We start from the raw sequence: 24,547 nt of genomic DNA, 5'->3' as shown, positions 1-24,547 counted from the left end.
CTCCCCTCTAAAACCCTCAGTTTGTTTCTCGGAGTCCATAGTCTCTCATGGTTCATCTCTCCCTCCAATTTCCCCCCTTCCATTTTTCCCTTCCTTCTCCTAATGTCCTCCATGCTATTCCTTATGTTCCACAAATAAGTGAAACCATATGGCAATTGACTTTCTATGCTTGACTTTTTTCACTTAGCATAATCCCCTCCAGTCCCATCCACGTTGATGTAAAAGTTGGGTATTCATCTTTTCTGATGGCTGAGTAATATTCCATTGTATATATGGACCACATCTTCTTTATCCATTCATCTGTTGAAGGGCACTATACTTTCCGGGATCATTTCTATAGTTTATTTCCACTTCTAACTAGAAAAGGAAGTAAGAGTTGATTGATGTCACACACTGGAAATGGGGACAAAATGGATTATATATAGCCCTCTGCTCAGCAAAATTTTGCAACTACCATTCAAAAAGAGAGTCAATTTAGTACAAGACCAACAGGAACTAGAATAGTCACACACACACACACACACCCAGCATTTTCACACCTAATCTGTTTTTAGTACAAAGCCATTTTTAAAAACCCTAAAATAAACCCTATAGGGAATAGGTTTCTTAGGAATGTGCCTTCCCCCAGATTTAGTCAAGGCCCTAAAAAGCTACAAGCACATTGTCACAAATGACTGGGAGGTTACCTTGAATTACTAGCTGCATCATTAATTATTAAATATTTGGTGCCTGTGTAAGCAAAGGTTCAAGATTTTTCAGGGACAAAACTACCTAGAGATAGTAATGAGAAAGGCAGAGACACTGTCCCATAAATATTTAACATTATATAGTATGGGTAAGAGTGATAACAACATTCACAAACTTACACACAGCATTCAGGAGGGATTCCTGCACCTCCATGCACAGAGTTGTTATCATCCATTTATAACAGGACCTGTGGCTGGGCAGGGATTTCCGAGGCTGGTGAGGATGTTGGCTGGAAGCCTGGGCATCATCCTTCTGCTACTGGGCAGGTGTAGTAGGACTCAGGTGTTTCAGGCCGGCCCTGGCCAGAGCTCCCATACTTTTACCTGCATATTTATTTAGGCAATAAGGAGCTTCTTGGGGTAAAAGAAAGTGGGAACCTGATCAAACACCCTGTGGGTTTCAAAACTGATAAAAACCTGTTGGAAAACCTGAACTGGCCCTACTAAGGCCAATTTTCAGAGAAGACCAAAGGGGATCATAAGAGGAGACTCATGAAAGGGAGGGGAGAATGGGGATCTGATTCAGATCCAGTCATAACTGAGGCTGCCTCAAGAGTAATGTCAGGGTGACAGTGGCTCTCTTGGTTTGGGTTCCCCAGAAGTCAATTACAAGGCATGGATTTGAGTGTAAGTAGTTTATTTGGGAATTAACCCCAGGAAGTTGGGTTAGGTAGATGGAGCTGAGACAGGGAAGGAAGGAGAGCCAATCCTTGGCACATCAGCAAGCCAGCCTTCCTGTGGATGAGGTTCATCCCATCAGTGCAGGATGCAATTTGGGGTTCAATTTCAAGTGTTGTCATAATATATATTATACATATACACATACATATATCCCAACTTAGTCAAGTATTGCTTGAAACTCATGGCAGGCAGAAAGAGAGCCCTCAAGTAGAGTAGGGATGGTGTAGTTGTTGGGGTTGAAAGTGGTTATGTTGGGGGATAGCCTCAAGGTTCCCCGCTGGTCTTCCTTAGCAGATGGATCCATCCCCCAACTGTAGGTGCAGGCTAACAACTAGAAATGTCTGTCCTCTTCTCCAGAGATTTACCCTTAGCCAAACAGAAGCATGCTTGCCCAGGAAGCTGTCACTTCCTGGTTCTCATCTCAGCCAGTGGTGGACTGCTACAAAGTTCCAAAAGTCAGTCCCATTGTCTCAAGACATGGCTGATATTTATGGTGGAATATGTGGTCCTGAACCTCCTCTTGGCATCGGAAGGAAGCTGGGCCTCAGTTGAGACCACATTTTTTGCTAGCTTTCCCCCCTGCCTTCCCTCACAACCTATCTCTAGAAATCACTCCCCTGCAAATAATTTAAATCGGAAGTCCCATGTCAGCTGAGCTTCTAAGATGTCCTTGTACTGAAAGTGGTGAGGTCCAGGAGATATGGGATCCAACAGCCCTTTCTATAGTATGTATACTTGTTCACACACCTGTGTGTCTGTGTTTATCGGAGATAGCTGTGTTATTACTCTGAAGGGTTCTGATGCTCATTACTCAGATAGTTCAGCTGTGATGTCCTACAGTGAGTACTTTCCTTGTGAAGAGTGGAGCCATTAAGGCCTTCATTGATCAGAAAAGTATATCAGGCTGCACATTTCACAGTTCAGAAGTTATACAGGAAGTGAGGGAAATCAGCAGGAGGGCATTGGGGCTTAGAAAATCTGGAGGTCAGTCCCAAGGTGGATATCTCACATTTATGCCCCTTGCAGGCCAAGGATTGATTCACATACACATAAAAACACCCAGGTGAGAAGGTCATGTATATAAAACTAGAAAAGACTGCAGATGGGCGCCTGGGTGGCTCAGTTGGTTAAGCGACTGCCTTCGGCTCAAGTGATGATCCTGGAGTCCCGGGATCGAGTCCCACGTCGGGCTCCCTGCTCAGCAGGGAGTATGCCTCTCTCTCTCTGACCCTCCTCCCTCTCAGGCTCTCTATCTCATTCTCTCTCTCAAATAAATAAATAAAATCTTTAAAAAAAAAAAAAAAGACTGCAGAACTATACTGTTCAATGTGGTAGCTACTAACCACATATAGCTCTTTAAATTTAAATTAGCTTGACTTAAATTTTCAGTTCTTAAGTAGCCCTAGCCACATTTCAAAGGTCATGTGTACCTCATGGGTACCTTATTAGATAGCACAGCTAAAAAATATTCCATCCTTGCAGAAACTTCTATTGGCTAGCACTGCTCTAGAATTTCTCTTATAAAATGCTGGAAGCTGAGTTCTATTTAATTTGTCAGATCAATGCAATTTAACTCTACACATTGGCTGCTCAGGCCTGGGGGGGGTGCTTTTAGTGGATTATTTATTCCTCATTTAATGGATATATAATTATTGAGTTCCATCCATGAGTAAAGCAGTATAAAAGATTGAGGAGCAAGATAAGACACTTCCTATTTTTAGGCATATAGAGAAAAGAAATGAGTCTCCCAAGATTTTTGAAGGGAAAATGGAGCAGTGGAATTGAAAGTCATTTAAACCTGCAGATCTCATATTGTTGGCATTACCACTTAAAACTTTTCTCTCATGAGCAGCATACTTTTTGCACAACTCATATACTGCATTTACCTTGGTTTCCTGGGGCAGTTTTGTTCGAAAGACAGTGCCTAGTCTCAGTCTGGTGCATGAGTTGAAAGAGTCACTTTTGACTCCATGACTTTGGGCAAGTAATTTCTCTATTTCTATAAAAATAATATAGTTAAGTGTCCACTCTAGCAAGAATCAAGGATCAAGATAATATTTGTCTACTCATAGGTTTTACGACTATCCACAAAATGGTTAAATACAAGTGTGTTTAACTGTTACTTCAAAAGCTTCATTTTGGGTTCCAAAAATTAACTCTGGCATCAGTTCAACTCATTAGGAAGCTACTCCTTTGACTGGAAGATGTGTAACATAACCCATCAAAATGGTAGGAGATCTAGCTCAAGACAGAGAGAGAGAGAGGAGAGAAAAGAAAAATTGTTATTCTCTTACTCCATACCAGATTATTAGCCTAAAGCCAGTCAAGGTAATTCCATCACCCTTGACTGTGATTGGGTCCGGCAGTGGACATATGACCCAATTATGGCTAGTTGGACAGAGGAATACTGCTGGTGATGTGAAAGCTGAGTGGTTGGGCAGGCTTGGGTCCTGGAAGTGTCTCACAGCTCTATGTCATGGTTCTCAAATCTGAGCACATCAGAACCAGTGGTTCTTAGGTTCTTAGGTCCCACTGCCAGAATTCCTGGTCCAGCAGGTCTGGGATAAGTCCAGACAATCTACATTTTTGTTAACAAATTCTGAGGTGATATTCAGCATGCTGCTGTCTAAAGAATTGAATTTGATGGCTTAAAAGCAAACATTAGGAGTCCATGCTTTCTGTTTCCCAGAATGTTGTTGAGTCTGTCTGAGATGTCGGGTGGGCATATTAGCTGGAGAAGGATGTGGACTCTGAGGATGGCATTGTTGAACTGAATCCACCATCTCTGGAGCCTGTGCTCACTGAGGACTTCCTTTGATGTAGAGTAATAAATTTTATTTTTATTCCTTTAGAAAAAAGTAGAATAAAACACCAGATACAGAAAAACCTCACAAACAGAATACTTAGCTTAATAAGCTATTCCAGGGTGAACACCCTTGCGACTACCGTGCTGTTCAAGAAATAGAAGTATGGACACCTCTCAATTTCCATGCACCTAGCTTCAATCATTTAATATTTTTCACGCTACTGAGTTGTTTTTTTTCCCCAAGCTAGTGAGTTTTCTGTTATTTGCATACAAATTTACCCTACCAGAGATATCTTAGGGATAATACCGATTGCTCTGAATACTTTTGTGGAAGGGATTGATTAGAAGCAAGTCCTTAGCAAAACAAATGACATGTCTCTTATAAAATCTGGATTTTTACCAAACATGTACATTGATTAGCAAAATAAAGTCCAGACACAAGTAAGTGATTGCACAGACAAGTCTAACTAAGAGAAGTGTAGTTTGAGACACTTGAAAGGGGCCTCCAAGGAAGGGACCACCACAGGATTTTGAGCATCCAAACTGGAATCCTGGAGAAACAAGAAATGCTTGTTTATATTAACTCCTGTTTTCTGGTTTCTTGGAGTTGGTTATTTGTTATCATTTTCACTCCATATGGTGGATTCAATAATCCTTAGCTCATCTTTTTAATGGCATTTCCACAATGTCTTAAGTGAAAGATTTCTAGATAGATTTTAAACAAAGGAATTGAGTAGACCCTACCTAACTACTCCAGGTTAGACAAAGCAAAAGTATCCACCATACAATATGCTATTCAAATACAATTTATTTCCACCTGGGTGTGACCTTCATTGAAAATACAGGTAAACTGTCAATCACTAGACAAATATATGCATTAATTACACTGCCCTTAGTTGCATTACTATATTTTTTAAGTTACAACGCTTTAAGTTAAATGCAGTGAACTGGCAAACTGAAAATCTTGTCTCTTAGCGAAGTATAAGTGGTATCAGATAGGTGATTGCTTGAGTTAGCATTTTACAGAGTGCTACTTAGAAATAACCTCAGCTTGGCATTCCAAAGGAAGTGACCAGCTACCAGAAGAAAAAGTAAAGGGTCAGTTACATGGGTTTATCTATCACTCTCATTTTGCCGAATGTTGATGTTTAGAAGCTCTGAATTATATTATTAGTAAGCAAAAGTGTTCATGATTCCTTCTTTCACTCTTAACATCATTGTGTTTTGCAGTTATCCTGGCTGAAGAGAGATAGGGTCATCACATTGGATTTGTCTACATTGAGACAGGGTCCCAAGGCTCCTATTAAATAGGAGAAGATTTCGGGGGCACTTGGGTGGCTCAGTCGTTAAGCATCTGCCTTTGGCTCAGGTCATGATCCCAGGGTCCTGGGATCGAGCCCCACGTTGGGCTCCCTGCTCCGCAGGAGTCCTGCTTCTCCCTCTCTCATTCCCCCTGCTTGTGTTCCCTCTCTTGCTATATCTCTCTCTGTCAAATAAATGAATAAAATATTAAAAAAAAAAAAGTTAAATAGCAGAAGATTTCTATTCTGTATCTCTCAATGATCTATTGCTGTCCTAGTCAGAGAAGAGATCTAGGGCATTGTTTAAATATCTAGGTCAAGGTTAGTTTTGCCCACAGGTCTATTAGGCCATAGTATGATTTCAGGGGCATGGAGGCGGCACAGGTGTCCATATCTCTCTTTCTTCTTTGATGCCCGAAAACCCAGTCTTTGTGGTTAAAATACTGGTAATACCACTTGAAATGCCTAAATGACCTGAAAGGGGTGACTGTTATGCCATTCCCACCTTTCCTCAGATTAAGATCTCAGATCAACGTGAATAAAGATATTAGTTAACCTGGGGTAGACAGAATTAGATTCAATTCCAAATAATTAGCTGTGTATCCTTAGGTCAGTGACTTGACCTCTCTGAATTTATTTCCTCATCCTTAAAAATGTGAATGATACCAACTCAGAGTACCGATATAAAGACACAAATAGAGCTTAAGTTTCTACTTCTTGGTTTCGAGCACGGTTTCTTATTCATAATAACTTAGATAACTTTGATTTCCTCTCGTTCCCCTGGCACCCACCTCTGAGATCCAGAGCTGAAAAAGGCACAGAAGTTAAGGATTGAAGGAGGAGAAGATCGAATTGGACTGTGTTAATGCAACTGTGGCTAAAGCTCAGGTTCTGACCAGAAGTTTGGGGGCAGAGGCTGAGATTCTGCATTTCTAACAAGCTCCCAGGTGATGCCTGAAGATCCACACAGAGTCCACACTTTGAGTAGCGAGGAGAGCAGAAGGCCACAAAGGAAAGCACAGAACCTGATGCTGGTCATGCTGGGGATGTGGGAGAGTGAGGGCAAGATAAAAGAAAGGAAAAGAGCTGAAAACAAGGAAAGAACTCTCCGGGTGGAGAAGAGGAAATGCAGTGACAGAATTCTGCACGTCTCACTGTCTTTTTAAACAGATTAAGTGATATCCATATCACGTCTGGGTCGATCAATTCAAATGGTAGACTGGTGCTGTCATTTGCAAGCAGGCATCATGGTGCTGTGTGTGAAATTTGATTCTCAGGATTGTCACCTAGCTATCTGGAACAAGTCCCCAGATAGCCGATATCATGGCAATTGCGAGAACCCTGATGCCTGAATTGTTCCGAATCCACTTCTCCTTACAGAAGGACCAGTGACACCAAACTGAAAACCAACTTCCAAAGACCTTCAGGGGTCCTTAGCTTTTTGCAACCAGTGCTGCCCAAGGAGAAAATAAAAAGCGTGCATGGAATCTGTGCCAAATGGGGGCAAATGTTTTGAGCCTCTTCACTTGTCCACGAGCCCAGGAAGCTAAAAAGGCCTCGACATAAAAAATCAGATTCTCCATGGCAACAAAATTGCCATGCCAGAAACATACAGTCTCAACTTACACAGGCAGACATCTCAAAAATATATCAAGTGAGGAAGAGAGATTAAAATTTCAAAGAACAAATGGTAAAGTAATTGTTTGCAAAACGGTGTATGGGGGAAGAGGGGGTGGGGAAAGAAAAACACAAACCTCTCCTTTCACGGGGCCAGAGACGTCTATTCTTATTTGCCCTTTAGTCATATAAAGTAACTTAAATCCTTCCCCTCCCTTTGGATCAGGTCTAACCCACAGTTCGGTGGCTTCAGGCTGTGCCACCAGCTCTGCACTTCCTGCTGACAGTAAGTGCTTCTCCAGCCCAGCTTACTTTATTTTATTTTATTTTATTTTATTTTATTTATTTTATTTTATCTTAATTTTTTTATTGTCAGCCCAGCTTACTTTAAAGCCCAGATCAAAAGCTTTCTTGCCACAAAACAAATCACATTTGACAAAGTCAGATCCCTCCTAAGCCACAATTATATAGATTGACTTGGTAACCTAAGTTAATAGTGATCTGACTCCCCGTTTAATGTATTTTGTCGCGTTTTTTAAAAAGTAATTAGGTCTCTCTTTTTTGCTTTTTATTTCTTTGTGTGTGGATGAGAAAGGGTTGAAGGATGTGTGGAGGGAGAGAACAAAAATTCTATTTGGCAAATCCCTCTCCGAGATGAGATAGCAGTGTGAACACTATTACAGCAGGCGCTAACCACCCAATATCCCTCCCAGTTTGGTGGGTTGCCCAGACTTTGGATCCCACAGCAGTACCTCAGGGCAAAGGTTGTTTCCAAGGGTGTGTTTTTTTGTTTTGTTTTGTTTTGTTTTCTCAGAAATATTACTTTGTCACCAACAGAACTCATGACATTTGCTTTACTCAGGGTCTGAGGATGCTCATCAGCGCACATTACCTATAGTCTTCTTTTCAACTTTTGAATTGATCTCTGCTTCTGACATGACAAACTTACCAGCGGGGCAGCCTTTCTTCCTGTGTATAGGTCAGAGATGTGCATGCTTGAGTTCTGAGCACACACGAGAGGTAAAGTGGTCCTTCGTTACCTATGTTCCATGTATGCCAAAGGTGTATATGGTTGCCAGGAGTGAGCAGTTTTAAATGGTGCTCAGGACTTGCACACAAGTTCCTCTTTGGGAAATAGCTCAAAGGTGAATAGATACAAGGATGCTGTTGAGCACATTCCATATGAGGGAGGCATAGTTTCGTGGAAGTCAAGATTTTACAACTTGGATTTCATCTTGGGTGGCATACCAGGAAGTTTCTTTATAAACATATAGAAGTCTGAATGGGGTAGAGTAGAAGGAATTCATGAAATACTGTGATAAGTGAATGAATGAAGTGAATGAATGAATGAATGAGTGAATGAACGAATGGAGTATGTTACGAAAAAAAATATCCAGAACTTGGAGCACCTGGGTGGCTCAGTCGGTTAAAAATCTGCCTTCCACTCAGGTCATGATCTTGGGGTCCTGGGTCTGGCTCTCTGCTCAGCAGGGAGTCTGCTTCTTCCTCTCCCGTCACCCACTCCCCCACACTCATGCTTTTTTCTCTCTCCAATAATAAATAAAATCTTTAAAAAATGAATGAATGAATAAATAAATAAATTTATTAATTAATAAAACACTATATGGAGAATATATATCTATATCCAACCCTGTATACATCCACCTCTTTATATATGACTCTGTGTGTATATATATAACTATATGCATATATATTGGCTTTCTATCCATCCTACTATATATATATGTGTGCACATTATTTATATTGCATATATAAAAATAATAACATCAATATTATCACTAACAACAAATGTTAGCTATTAATTACTTATATGCTAATTTACACTATCCATGTAAACTCTTTACAAATAGTATTTGTGCCTATTTTTACCAACAATGTGCTGCAGTTCTAACAGAGTGCCTAGCACATAGTAGGTGCTCAATAAACATTAATAGAAGAATTTCTTATTTATGAATTCATTCAACCTAGCAGTTTGGAACTCTTGTTGCATTTTAGAATCACCTGGAAAGCTTGTATTTCTTTACTTCATCAATATCCACCCTTGGGCCCCATTTCAGACAATTAATTCAGAATATCTGAGGTACGAGCTCAGGCAGTGTTACTTACAAAACTGTCCAGGTGATTCAAATGTACAGCTCTTGGATGAGAACCAGTGATCGAACCTCTCCTTGAGGCTGTGTTAAATTCCCCCTGAGGGCAATGGTTGGACCCAGGGAGTGAAGGGGAGGCTGCCAGCCCTGGCGGTTGTGCTAGAGGCTGAGTTCCAGGCCAATGTATCTCAACTTTCTGAGACTGCATCTCCTGCATGGCCTTCCTGATTTAGACTCTAGTTGGGAGAAGAAAGAGAGGTCAACATTCTCTCTGCAAGGACAACTCACGCTGTCCTTGGGCTCAGGCACACAGATTCTCTAGTGAGCAGGACAATTATAATGAATCGGAGCAGGGACATCTGTGCTCTGTCAATATCTGATCACTAGGGGACAAACTGACATATGATCAGACTCAGAGCCTCCCCAGAAACTGCCCAGGTGCTACTAGGCAGTAATGACTTTCCGTCCCTGTACAGTCGGATGGGACTGGGACAAACTCTGGCCCTGGATGACCCATTGGAAACCCATATTCAAATCTTCCAACCTGTGTTTCTTCCTGAAGTGGCAAGTGAACCTCACTGTGCCAGTCCAGCTCTCTAGCCTGCAGTGAGAAGTATCTTTTGAATGTGAAATTCTCCCTCAGTCTGCACACAACGTGTCAAGGCAGGCATTACTTATGCACTTTACAGATAAAGAACTAAGGTCAAGAGGAGGTTGGCGATTTGTAGACAATCACAGAGCTGGCAAGTAAATGCCATAGACAGCATTCGAACCCTGACCAGTTTGTTTCCAAGTCTCTTTCTAATATAGCCCTTTTTAACCCATGTTAGTGAACCAATTTGCTCATGGGGTGGTTAGGAGCAAAACTTGGTTTTGAATGACTTGGATTTGAATCAAAGCATCTCCCCTTCCTAACTGTGTGGTTTTAAGCAAGTTACACAACTTTTCTGAGCCTTAGCAACCCTATCTGAAATTAAAAAGTAATACTACTCATAGTATCTTTCTGAAGAAAAATATCTTAATATAGGTGAAATGCTTTATAAAATTCTTGGTCCAGGGTATTCAGCAAAAAGATAGTGTTAGTACACAATTGTTATTAATATTTTCCTGCTGGGTCTTTGATTGGTTATTCTTTTTCCTTTAGAATAGCATTCTTTTTTTAAAATTTATGTTTTATTTAAATTCAATTTAATTAACATGTAGTATATTATTAGCTTCAGGGGTAGAATTTAGTGATTCATCAGTGGCATATAACACCCAGTGCTCATTACATCACATGCCCTCCTTAATGTCCATCACCCAGTTACTCCACTCCCGCATCCAACTCCCCTTCAGCAACCCTCAGTTTCCTTATTTAAGAGTCTCTTACAGCATTCTTAAACTCCTTTCTTAACACAACCATACAACTTGTTAACTTAAATTACTGATCCCATTATAACAGAATACCTGTGAAATGTAGTACAAAACAAATACCAAATGTACAGACAAAAATTCCAAATCACTCTCATGATTAATGAAAATTCAAAATTATAAATTAAAATGTCAACAAGTAGGTGGCTCCATGGCGCAATGGATAGCGCATTGGACTTCTAAAATGTCAACAAGTTAGAAAAATAAAATGTTGACAAGTTGAATCATTCTGCACTTTATATCCATAACACAATGACCGGTTATAGCTTATTCCAGAATGCAAAGATGGGCCAATATTGGAAAACTTACTAATATGATGGGCCTCATATTATCAATGAGAAGATATAGTCAGGGATAATTAATATGAACTCTTAACAGATCAGTATACCTCTTGAAGTTGCATATACATTTTTTTTCTCAACTTGAAAAAAAGTTATAATGTTCACTAGATATAAAAACATACAAATATAATCAGATGTTAATAATCTTCAAAAAGTAAAAAAATAAATTTTAACAATCTTTAAAAAGTAAAAGATTCAATTATATAACTATATATATATATATATCATAAAAGTCAACCAAATCTGACTGAAAATATATCTATCTAGATACCCAACATTATATTTGTTAAAGACATTTCACATAAGAAATCAGTTAAGTGTTGTCTGCTCTTACTTCCATCATATGTTGTAAAGATACACACCCAACATTTAACCACAGCTATCTCTAGCTGGTAGGCTTACACATTATTTGCATTTTCTTACTTTTACTTAATAGTACTATATATTTTTAAAATTAGCAACATTTATTTTATTGTAAAACTCGAAGTTATTGAAGGGAATATATCAGTAGATTTAATTCATGTTTATTATAAACATGCTACTGTAATAATATATTTTGTTAGCTATTTATGTTAGATACATGAAATACAAATAGAAAGCAATTTAAAAAAAACTTAATTTCACAAAGGCTTCTCAAAATAATCAGAGAATAGTGTGGGTTGGGGAGATAAGAACCGGCATACTTTGATATCCATTATGCACAGGGAAACATGGTTTAATTCCATTTTAACCCTCTCTTCCCATTCTTCTTCTGAACAGTGCTCTTGGACATGATCCCAGTGAATGGAAGCACTCTCTTTCTTCCATTTCCCCACACTGTGCTTTATTCAGTGCTCTCCTTTGGAGTTTTGTCACCTTACTCACCAACTCTTCGGTTGAGTTGAGCTGGACTGTGAGCACCCGTGAGGTCTGAGGAACTGGAAAAAGCCATTGGAGAGAGCAGGGATGCTAATGGGTCATCACAGTTGTCTATAACGATAAGAGAGAAAGAAAGCAAATTCTATTAGCAAGAGATAGCCCGTAAAGAGAGGAATCATGGCATTAGCCACCATCATTTTTTAACTACTGCTCTGAACAAGGCCAGTACCACTTGTTTCCATGTGCTATTTCACTTATTCCTCACAGTCCTGAAAGACAGGTATAAATTTCTTTCACAATTGGAGACACTGACGTTCAGAGATGTTAAGAAGGGTATCCAAGGTCACAACACTAGAAAATGGTGTAGCCAGAAATCTCACTGATTTGTTTATCATCTGCTCCTTTAATCAATCACTTGAACAAAGCTTCAAGTTATTGAGCTTATTCTAGGAGGGAGACTGTTGAAGGGAGGATATAATAGTTTACATGCTCTCCCATCTTCAGTCCCTGAGGACTCCTGCCATAGGTATATCTAGATGGATAGAATGGTTTAGAATGTCTCACTCTCAGTTGTGTGAAAATCTTTGGAAATTGAAAGACTAATTCTAATAATTAATTTCTATTCCACAAAGTAAAGGAGAATAGTCCCCGATCTTGTACAATATTGAATCTGATATTTACTTCAGAAGCAGCCCTTCTAGCCTTTCCTAATGTAACAGGTAGGGTCTTTAAGGTTTCTTTGATGCTGTCTAAATGTGGAACAGGATGGGGTCATGGGGAGAGATGTGGTCTTGACAACATTGACCTGTTCCTCCAGACTGACCATGCGATCTCATGCACAGGAGCCTGCTCTTCATATAGCAAACTGGTCATCTAAATGTTCTGAAACCATTCATTTGTTTGCATCTTACACTAAATGGCACACTCTTTGTGGGACTTTAGCAAATAATCTGATACATAATAAGCCTTCAATAAAGGTTTGTTGAAAGAAATGGATGGGGAAGGAAGGAAGGAAGGAAGGAAGGAAGGAAGGAAGGAAGGAAGGAAGGAAGGAAGGAAGGAAGGAAGGAATTAGTTCACACAACAGTACCCACATGTTTTTCCTTTTTCTATTTTGTACACAACTGACTTTTCAGGACATTGCAAAATGATACCATTGAATCTAGACATATCTCATTCAAACATGATTTTATGTCATTCAGTTTGAAGGTAAACTTCATGTATTAAAGGCTCTCAAGAAAACCGAATCTGGTTTTTTGTTTTTTTTATGTACATTGGATAGGAGTCTCTTTGTTTATCTAGAAAATTCTAAGAGAGGACTATTTCATCTAACTCCAGGAAAATTAATGAGAAACATAAGGATTGATTTTTTTTTGTTAAATGTGTTAAAAAAATCAACTGGCAAAGTGTATTTTGAGTTTTTCCCCAAACACAAATGTTTGAAAAATATTTTGAGGTATTTGACAAACTGAAAACAGAGCCAGATCCGCACTAAGAGGAATGACATAAAAATCATAGCAAGGACACCTCTGCAGTTATGGTCATTCTGTGAATAGAAAGCAGAGCTCACAGGGTGCCTGGGTGGCTCAGTTGGTTAAGTGTCTGCCTTCTGCTCGGGTAATGATCCCAGGGTTCTGGGATCAAACCCCACATTGGGCTCCCTGCTCAGCAGGGGAGTCTGCTTCTCCCTCTCCCTCCCTCCCTGCTTGTGCTCTCTCTCTCTCTGTCTCTCAAATAAATAAATAAAATCTTAAAAAAAAAAAAAGAGAAAGAAAGCAAGAAAGCAGAGCTCAGGGCCACTTTCTTCCAGGCATAAGATGCATGTGAGGGGAGGCGCATACACACTTCCAGTGTGTTTATTTGGAAACACAGATTGGTTACACTATTTATATATTAGCAAACAATTTGGATGTGATTCAGATCTTACATTTGCTTATACCCATCTTATCATCAGGAAACATTAGGTGAATATAGGAAACTGAACTCAGTCGAACTGAGCCCCATGGAAATAACTATACCCGTACACATGCCCACATCAAATACCACACCACATCAGACTTCGCAGCTATGCTAGGAGCCACACCTCTCTGAATCTGTAGTTAAACCATCTTCCAATTTCAGATAACACTCCTCACACTGCTTCCGATAGCTCACAACCCATCTGACACCCACCTCCACAAGCAAGTTTAAGATTTTTTTTAAGTACCATGTTTATTATAGCATTTAAGTATTCCTTAAACATATAGCATGTATAATGCCATGTTACCATTTTTTATTAGGTCCTTAGGATTTTTTTAATATGTTGCCAGTGATGTTTGAGCTTTGTGCCCCTAACCTATGTTTCCCCTAAAGTAGGAATAGAAGTGACTGAATTATTTCAATTTAATTCAGTCCAAAAAAGTATTTATAAGGACATACTTTATGCTTGATCTTGGATAAGCACTGGGGATAGAATTGAGTAAAATTGAATCTCAGACCTCACAGAGCTCAGAGACCTTTGAGAAATAGAATAAATAAATAAATAAATAAATAAATAAATAAATAAATAAATAAATCTGATGAGAAGAATTTCACCAAGGTTACACCCAAGCCAGTAAAATGGGGATCCAACTCTATAGACATCCAGGCAAGTGATCTGCTCCATCTCCTCCAGCCCTATGCAGTCTCCCTTTTCACAAGTTGCTGGCCTCAGGGAGAGATTAGCTTCCAAAGCTTCTTGGCCTCGTGACCCCAACTGCCATTTTCCCCACTGGCCATTTCCTCTTCCAAATTGTTCCGTCCTTGTATCTCAGTTTATGGGATCAGTGCTTCCACTTTGGAAATTAGCAAACCCATTGTAAAAGATCTGTGCTAAAGGGAAGGTCCAGAGGAAATTATTCAGGACTCCTCTCATCACAGACTCAATGCATTGCAAGAATGGCTTTCAGAGAACATAGGTGAACTTTTGTCCTATCCTTAAAAGTGAAAATAATGGGAAAATTTCAAATCGTAAAGGAAGAAAGTCCTCTCCTCCCCAGCCAGTACATAGCTCCCTCTGTCTTCTCAATGTCACCTAAACTGAGAATAGACCAGGCCTCTAATCAAATTAACCCTGGTCATTGGGAATTAAGAATTTGCCTGTATAACCATTCTAAATCCAAAAGTGTGCATTATTTTTAGACATCTGTCCTATTCTTAAAGCAGAAGAGAAATGATCTAGCATAAATGAGAACAGTTTATACATATTTTAATTCATGATTTGGGACCGTCAGGAATAGTGGAAATTATCAGGAAGGCTAGAGCTAGGAGTTCGTCATTCTAGATTGGTTTCTTCTCTTGCCTTGGTGACTCCACTTAATACATTCATATGTACTAAGCAGTACCTCCTTTGTCTGCAAAATCAAGACTGCCATCTCTACACATCCAGCCACAAAAATTGTCTTAGAACAGAATGAGAAGATATGGGAAAATATGGAGGAAAGCCCCCTTTAAAGGGTAAAGCACAGAATAAAACCAGGAAGCACTATAAGAATTGTCTAATATTTGCCATAATCAAGAACAACCTTTTCAACAATTTTATTTCTGAGACCTTGTCTCTATGTCACAATACCTGCTCAATAATTGATGTCACCGATAGCTCTTTTGCACTAAAGGTTGACAAAGGGCCAAATGAGAAGAAGAATATGAAATGGAGGGGAAACAAGGGGGTGAAGAATCACCGGAGAGTGAGAACAATATTGCATGGGGCAGTCCTCCCACTCTGTGGATCGGCAGCCTTGCCGAGACTGGGCCAACATCACACCAAACACATGGCTGAGAAGGAAAGAAACAAAGCACCATCTGCTCCACCATTCCTGCAGGCTTTAAATAAGCAAACCCGTGTTGTCATTACATTTTAGGCACCACTCATATCTCTTGCCTTCTGACAGTGTTTCTGCACAACGCTAAATCCAACAGTCAGTTCCTCCAAAAGTGCAGTGGATGTTTATCTGTATTTACATGAGGAAAGAGGAGAGGGTGAAGAAACTCAGGTGGGCAGAGAGATGTTTGAAGTTTGGGGAAAACATACTAAGGGACTAAAGTCAGGCTTTCAAGAGGACACACAACCTGAGATAGACCTTCATAATTTTACTAGAATATCATTTTCCACACTTAATGGATGCATTGGCATAGTAGAATATTTTCAAAACACACTCTTAAAAAGCCCATGGATGGGGCTTGTCTTTAAAAGATATTTCACAGGGTTGCCCAGGTGGCTCAGTTGGTTGAGTGTTGGACTCTTGGTTTTGGCTCAGGTCGTGATCTCACGGTCCTGAGATCAAGCCCCATATTGGACTCCACGCTCAGCGTCGAGTCTGCTTGAGATTCTCTCTCCCTCTTCCTCAGCCCCTCCCTCTCTTGCTCGGGTGCTCTGTCTGTCTGTCTGTCTCTCTCTCAAATAAATAAATAAATCTTTTAAAAAATAAAAGATGTTTTTTGCAAAAAGGAGATAAAGTTAAAAGGCTATTATTAAAAAATGCAAACTCATGTGTGACTTATTAATTCTCCATTTTTCCTCAGCAGATGACCTTATTGTCATCTTTACTGTTTTCCTTTATAAAATAAAGGCCACTTCCTACTCCACCCCATGCCTAGGCAGATAAAAATCCGTGCCTATGGGTATGGTGGAAAGTAGCTCAGCTATTTCTAATCAGTAACTGCTGAACAACACCATTCTTATTTGCAAATGACTTAGCCTTACATTCATAGACTAAGAGGATACCAAAACTCAAGGAACTCTGAAGTGGTGAAATTCAAGCCCTTCACTTTACAAATGAGGACCTCAGGGTTTAGGGAGATGATGAGTCTGCTCAGGATTATTCAGTTCACTGATGGACTAGCTTGGACCAAAACTCAGATTTCCTTACTCCCAGATGGTGACCACTAGCTCAGAGTTACCTGTCATGTCTGCATAAGTCCGGTAATCATTATTATATTATTTTTCATAACATATGTTTTAATGAATAACTTTGTGCAAAAGGAAGGGCTGAGTTGCATCTCCTAGATAACAGAAAAAAAAAAAAAAAAAGCAGTGAAGAATAGCCTAGGATTTTCAGAAGAATTTGAATGTTTTCTCTGTTTTTCTTGCCTTCTTATTTCTTCCTTCAATATCAAAAAGAAAAAAAATAAATAAAGGAAGGATTAAAAAATAAGAGAAAAAGAAAAGTGACTTGTTTCTTTATGAATATTTGTGTGGCTCCTCAAGTCAAGCATTTTACCTGATATTTTCAGTCTGAAGAAGTGGGGATTTTTTGTTCCTTAATATATATGTACAGTTATATACCAAAGGTCTTTTATCACATTAATTAAAAGGTAAAGGCACAAAAGAGAATTCTGAGTAAATATGGTATTTACACAGCTTTTTAGAAATTGTCATTAACTCTTTAAGATGATTCTACTTTAAGTATCATTTTTTTGTTACCAACATGTATTTTTATTCATTATTATTAAATTACCAATAGAGTAACAGATGGCCCCGAAGTTAAATTGTGAGTATCATCTTGATTACCACACTAAATTGTCTGTATATGGGGATTTGGAGCTTAAAAGATACACTTGTATTTATAGGTGAGATAAAATTCCTCTTAGCATTGCACACTTAATGGCCTACTTTGTTTAAAAGACATAAAGCATACATTTTGTGTAGTGCCTACAACAGTGCTTAGAAGTGACAACTTATGCTTTTACCTTCATTTATTTTTCCCCTTGTTACCTATAATTTCACTTAGTAAACAACAAAAATAAATACTCTAATATTACTCTTGAATCTGACTCAGTTCCCGTTTTCCACCATGAAATCCTAAAAAATAAATTCTTTCATAATGAACAGAACAAGAAACATGGTTCTCTAAAATGAGTCATGAAAGAAGGTTAAACCTTCTCTGTCCTGACATCCATCTCCAACTTAATGCAGCCTCTGCCTTTTGAAGACCTGCTGAATACACATGGTTGTGCTCTTTGTTGTAAGAAGACAAAATTAAAGTCAAAAGCACAGATCCTGAGCTCAAGAAACCAAGCATCTACTTTGGGTTGAAAGATAATCCATATATATATATATATATATATTTTTTTTTTTTTTTTAAGAAGCTCCTTATGTTTACGAACAATTCCATGCAAAAGACCTTTGACTTGGGGTCCAGGAATCCTGGGCTCTCTTTTACCTTCACTGTGAACATGCTCTCATTTTACCTTTCTTTGTTTCAGATTCCTCAACTGTAAATGGCAGGGGTTACTGTTCATTTGTTCAATCAATAAACCTTAACTGAGGCACATTCTTGGCATCTGAGTGTCTGTCAGGCTTTAAAGGTAGTAAAGGCAATTATAGCAAATTCCTCAAACATGGGGAGATGGGCACTCCACTTGCTGTGCTGCCCTGGTGATTGGTGATGGATGGGGCCCAGCAGGCTGCACGAGCTTCTAGGAAGAGAGGCTAGTTCTGTCTAGGGATTGACAAGAGAGCTCTGGGATATTTTCCCACCTTAAAAGCAATTCTATTCACAATTGTATGTTAGATTTGATTTGGAGGTACTGTAGTTCAATTGTAAGTGGCTTGCTAGGATGATGTCATAATCAAACCCAGTAAGTATACCAGCAAGGCAGCAGTGTCAGCCTCTGGCACAGCTGTCTGTCTAGGATGTCAACAAGAGAGAAACCATCGTTCCTACTGTATGGATGAGGCAGCCACAAGGGTTTTCGTCCATTTCACACTCTAGTCAATGTCTACGCTGGGCTTTGAACCGAGGTCGGTCGGTGTGATTCTTTGCATATTGTCTGTTTGAAAATTGGCTTCCAATCCCTAAAAATGACAGCAGGAATGCCTCCTAGATGGGCAGGAGCGAGTCCTCCATTTGACTGTCTTATGTGAATTTAGCCCTTCTTGGATTTTTAAGAACATCCCTACATGAATGTCCCATAATTAGCCCAAACTCAAAATACCCCTCGAAATATGTTTTTCTAAGTTGTTTTCCTCTCATATTACTCCATTTCACCCCCAGACTGGCACTGATGGATTTTTTTTTTATTTTCAGTTTAGGAATATTGGGTTCACAATTGAACACTTTATTTTTCTATTCTAACCTTAAATAGATTTTATCAATGACTTAATCTAACTGAAGAAGTGTTTCTTAAGTCCCTCGTATGTGAGGCATATGATATACATACTAATCATGGGGTGATGTAAAGCATACAAAGCATCCGGTAGAGTGAGGATATTATTTTACTCTAGCACTTAGTGTCCAGTACTACATTTATGTTCAATATTTGTTGACTAAACTGTTGAAAGAAAGATCTCTCAGATTTGCACTCATTTTTTTTTTTCCTCTCGCTTGTCCACTACTTGATCCCATATCAGGTTTTTTGAACAACATGTTACAATTTTTGCAACCACCTTCCCAGTTTACCACTTGTGTCTATCCTCATTCGGTCATCAGTTCTAAACCCCTCTTTTCAACGTGTTTCTCTCACCAAGCCCTACTAGTATGTTAGCCTTAAATTTGGCTTCCAGATGTGGCATCACAAAGATGAAGGAACAAAGAGAATGTTTTGAGCACATAAGAGGTCCCAGCTGAGCATAAGGTCAGGGGTCACAGGCTGGTCAAAGAATCAGAAACTGAGATCCAATCAGCGGAGTCAAGAGTAAGAAGCCTGTTGCTGAGATCAGCTTCCATCAGACACCAAGAACCATGACCCCCAAAAGCATGACTTGTGGTGTCTAAATTCAAATATGTTGAAGTTATTGAACCTTTAGGATTATGAATGCTGCTTCATAGAGGAGCTGGGTTAGCTAGAAGACATGAAATCTTTGATGGGTAGAAAAGGCAAGATTCATATAAATAAAAAGGATTAGAAATTTCTTGAATATGAGAAGCTGATATTGGTGACTAGATTATTCTTAAAAGCAAATGATAAAGAAAAGTGAAACTTTGAAATAATTAAATTTTACCTATTAAAAAAAAAGTCTAAATCCAACTTTGTTTCTATACACCCCTGTTCCTTTCTTCCCATCTGCAACTATCAATACACCACATAGAACACACCTATCAACATTATACACAACTCACAACACACACACACACACACATCATTGCAAAGTGCAGTGTCAGTCAGGTTTGGAATTTATTGTGTTTTTAAGTAAAGCTAAAAATTGAATGAATGGGATATATAGAATGAAGAAGATTATGAAAATGGGAAAAATAAGATCAGAGGTTTAAAAAATTAAAAGTACAGATTATGTCTTTTTATTTTAAAAAGTGCATTGCTTAAAGGATTATACATGGAATATTAAGGTGAAGGAATAGAGACAACTGAAGAATTATGAAGATAGTGTTTCTGCCAATTCAGTGCTCAAATTTATTTTCTGGAGCTGTGTCTTTTTCAGTAGATATCTATTCTTTCTTTGAATACAATGAAGCTAAACTTCCAATAGCTACTCCTGATCCTGCATCAAGTAATTCTAAATTACATTGAAAATTCTGGTTACTCCAGAAACCCTGATTTTAAAGTGCAGATCAATCAATCCTTAGACATTTGCAAAACGCTCTTCATCTTTAATGGGTATAGGCACAGAATTTCTAAAGGAAACACCAACATCTCTGTGTGTCATCAATCTGCTCACTGGAATTGAGGGAAAAGGCCTGATTAAAAAGATAGGCTTGGGTTGGAAATTGGCCAGCTGGCTGACAGCACAAGCCAATGAGGTCAATGCCAACCATTTATGAGTGGATGGGATAAACATGGATAATGTGAACAAATATTGATCTTTATTGGTCTTTTAGATGAAAAAATAATAACAGCCCAGAGACAGAAGCAGTAGTCTTTCAAGATCATAATCTGGCTCTGTGTGTGTGTGTGTGTGTGTTTGTGTGTGTGTGTATGTTCTTTCTGGACCAGTTGGAGACTGTAGTATATTTGGAAAGAGCCCAGACATTGGATTCCAGCCCAGTCTGAATTCAGATCCTGACTCCACAGCTTACTAATTATATGTCCTTTGGGATGTTATTTAATCTCAGTCTCCTCTATGTATAATGGGGATAATAAGTATACACAGGCTTGTTATGAGAACAAAAAGAGACAATTTGTATAAAATATTTAACCCAGTGGTTGGCACTTGGCTGTATATGTGTTCATTCCTTCACTTGCTGTCACTCTTTCTACCTCAGATTCAAGCTCACCCTCTCCAGTTGCAGTCATTGCATTTGAAAAATGACATTTTTTTACACTTTATTATATATTTTGAACTTTTCCCATCAAGATGGTTTTAACACTGCTTCCTTATCAGCATTTCAGGGCTCTTAAGATAATTCTGTACCAAGAGCTATTCTGTTTATGCATTACTTATGCTCCAGAACCAAACCCAGTACACTTTCTAAGTTTTATCACTTTTTTTTTCTTGCATTCAATAACAGTTCTTAAGCACAATGTGCCAGGCATCATGCTCTCTGGTCCATTATACTGGTGAGTCTTTTTTTTTAAGATTTTATTTATTTATTTATTTATTTATTTATTTATTTATTTATTTATTTAAGAGACAGAGAGACAGAGACAGAGACAGAGAAAGCATGAGCAAGGGGAGGGGCAGAAGGAGAAGCAGCCTCCCTGCTGAGCAGGGAGTCTGATGCTGTGTTTAATCCCAGGACCCAAGGATCATGACTTGAACTGATGGCAGATGGCAGACACTTAACCAACTGAGCCACCCAGGTGCACATATACCAGTGAGTTTTAAGAGGAACATGAAGCACAGCTCTTAAATAACATTACAAAGGATGGGGCTGTAGAAAATATTTGGATTTCTTTCTGGTCCTTATATTTGACTTATTTTTTAAAAAATTAGACATATTAAAAAATGGTCCTGCCATGTTTGTGCTTTTAGATCAGAAGCTCAAAAGTGTGAAAACACTGCTCTGGGCAAGAGAGTCTCTCCAGTTTGTATTTTGGAAAGTTTGTTCTGGTATCAGCATAGAGAATGGAGCATGTTTGTACATGCATGTCCGGGGTAAGGATGGGTGCAGAGTAGTGAGAGGGGAGAACCAGTCAAGGCCTATGGAAAGAGTAAAGAAGAGATAATAGGGGCCTGAACTAAAACAATGGCAATTGGAATGGAGAAAAAGTAAGGAAATTGAGGTATATCATATATGAATCATCATTGCTTGGTGCATTGAAAGGGAAGTAAGAATAAAGGATAACTTCAAGGTTTCTGGTCTCAATGACTATCTGCTTTGTCATTCTAGAGACGTGGAAGCTTACAAATCAGTTTCTAAAATTAACAAATTTAAATCAAGGAAAACGGAGATGAATTTCCACACATTAAAATAATTTCCAAAGTAGAGTTAACATTCTTCATCTTATTTTTCAATAAATGTAATAAATAGTGTCATGGGAATAATACACACACACATATCACATGGCAATCATATAATGTTATAAAGTGACACATCAGTTGTCCAAAGAGAGAACTGAGCAGTGAGTACTATGTTCAGTAAAAAAGAAACATCACATTGACCTGAGGTAGTTAGTTCCCTCATGCTTTCAGAATACAATTCTAGTTCCTTGCCTCTCTATATCCATTCATAATCAGACTGTTGGTTATTTTATCTCCTAGCACTCCTTATTTCTCAGTCTGTGCTCAAAATTGCCAATTTCTTGATATCTTTCTGAACATGTTGTGCCATACTTCTGTGCCCTTCTATATGTGACTTTGTCCTGAATGCCCTCCACATCATCTTCCTCTTGCCCACTCCTCAACTCCTGTTCCCTGCACAGGATGCAAATGCTCCCAGAGTGTTCCTTGATCTCTTCAGGCAGAGAGAAGTGCTTCGTCCTTTGGGGGTCTTTTATATCTTATACTCCACCTCAGTAGGAGGACCTAGCACAATGTTGGGCTTTTATTTTGATGATATTTTTGCACCTGGGGCGTCAAGCTCTTTGAGAGCTGGGACCATGTCTTACTTCCCATCCTCATTGCCTTTCACAGTGATGATCACAGATCAGTAGTTCAGTAATTATTTGTTGAATAGAATCTTAGATAAATGAAGGAGAGTCTTAAATCCAGATTAAAAATCTGAGTAGAAACTGGGCAGCTTTCTAAAATGGGAAATGTCTGGGCAACAGTAAAGACTTTCCCCAAGTCATATAAGGGAGTGAAATCAAAACTGAGTGCTTGAAGAGAACTTTGATAAGATCATCATTACTGGGCGCCTGGGTGGCTCAGTTGGTTAAGCGACTGCCTTCGACTCAGGTCATGATCCTGGAGTCCCTGGATCGAGTCCCGCATCGCGCTCCCTGCTCGGCAGGGAGTCTGCTTTGCCCTCTGACCCTATCCCCTCTCATGTGTTCTCTCTCATTCTCTCTCTCAAATAAATAAATAAAATCTTTAAAAAAAAAAAAGATCATCATTACTATTTTTATATGCGTGTGATTTTCAAATACCCTTTTTAATTAATCTTTGGGAAAAAAATGTCTCAGGCGAGTAGGACAGCCATAAAGTTGGCCATCTAACAGGTGAGAAGCACAGTTATCAATGACACACAAGTGTTAGCTGGGAAGACAAAGACATCTCTCCAAAGTACTTGTTCTAGCCTCAAACTTCTCCACCACCCCAATGCTGCTGGTAAAGAAAGCAAGGTTTGGAGACCAGTAAATATGGAGGGGAGCCTGACTGTGTAAGTCCAATGAATGTGGAAGTATCGAGTAGAATAAAAACATTACTGCTGTGGGTCACATCACCCTGCTTGTCCATTTGGTTGTTCTACAAACTTACTTGGTACATTTAGACAAATCCTTTCCCTCCCTGGAAACTGGTGATGGAGATGCTTATTCTCCACAGGGAGATTGTGACAAATTAGGATTTCTAGACAAGCAACAGAGAAAATAATGCTTGGCAGATAAAAGTGCTCAATTAATGGTAACTATAACATTATAATTATCCAGTAAGCCCCTATATGGATTTTGAGTAAGGAAATAATGTTTAGAGAATGCATAAACTTGAATCCTAAAATTTTTTGAAGTGAAAATACTTCCAGTTTTCAATGATTATCCCCCTTATTTTATCACTAAGCCTCTCTTAATATTGCTTTTAGCATTTGAGGATGGGAACTAGGTAAGGGTGGCCAATAAACTGGCATTAGTGGTCCCTGCTTACCAGCTGGTTCCCTTTAATTGATGATGGATGGCTCTACCTTATGTGTTTATTCTCTTCTAAATATAATTTTCTCACTGCAAAGGAGGGAACCAAGCAGAGTTCAGAGCTAAGTCTCAAATCTGGCCCTTTTGTCTTTGCTACCCTCTGTACTCTATACTCATACAAAATATATCCAATCTACAGCAGTAGAGAGAAAACCTTCATTTATTATATGTAGACAGATATTAATTATTCTGAGCCCCTCAGATTACCAGATTTCAATTTTGGAAATGCTATCTTTTGTATAATTCAATAAAAATCCTGGATATAATTTACTGGATCAAAGTGTGGTGTGCCATTTGTTAAAACATCTCTAGAAAATGTTTGCTCATCAGAATACAGAGAAAGGGGTAGGTTCCAATAGACAATCCATTCTACCAATTGTTTTTTGTGGTCCAGAGAGCTTACCCATCTGATTCCAAATATGATCTGATCCTGCAGGACTCTATGAGATGACCTACCAGGCACTCAAATATAATGATT

The 24,547-nt window shown here is 38.9% G+C and overlaps 1 protein-coding gene across 2 annotated transcripts in view; it reads right to left on the bottom strand.

The window, feature by feature from the left end:
• CNTNAP5 (contactin associated protein family member 5) overlaps positions 1-24,547 on the bottom strand; it is a 741,254-nt gene that overhangs the window by 558,852 nt on the left and 157,855 nt on the right. For both annotated transcript variants that reach the window (XM_081814618.1, XM_081814619.1), the window contains exon 2: positions 11,878-11,982. In XM_081814618.1, the coding sequence (XP_081670744.1) occupies positions 11,878-11,982 (105 nt within the window). The remainder of the gene's footprint in view (positions 1-11,877; positions 11,983-24,547) is intronic.

This window comes from Leptonychotes weddellii, chromosome 3, assembly GCF_054177405.1.
Source record: "Leptonychotes weddellii isolate Sample4059 chromosome 3, ASM5417740v2, whole genome shotgun sequence".
NCBI classification, from domain to species: domain Eukaryota; kingdom Metazoa; phylum Chordata; class Mammalia; order Carnivora; family Phocidae; genus Leptonychotes; species Leptonychotes weddellii.
This window is presented reverse-complemented; position numbering and strand designations above follow the sequence as displayed.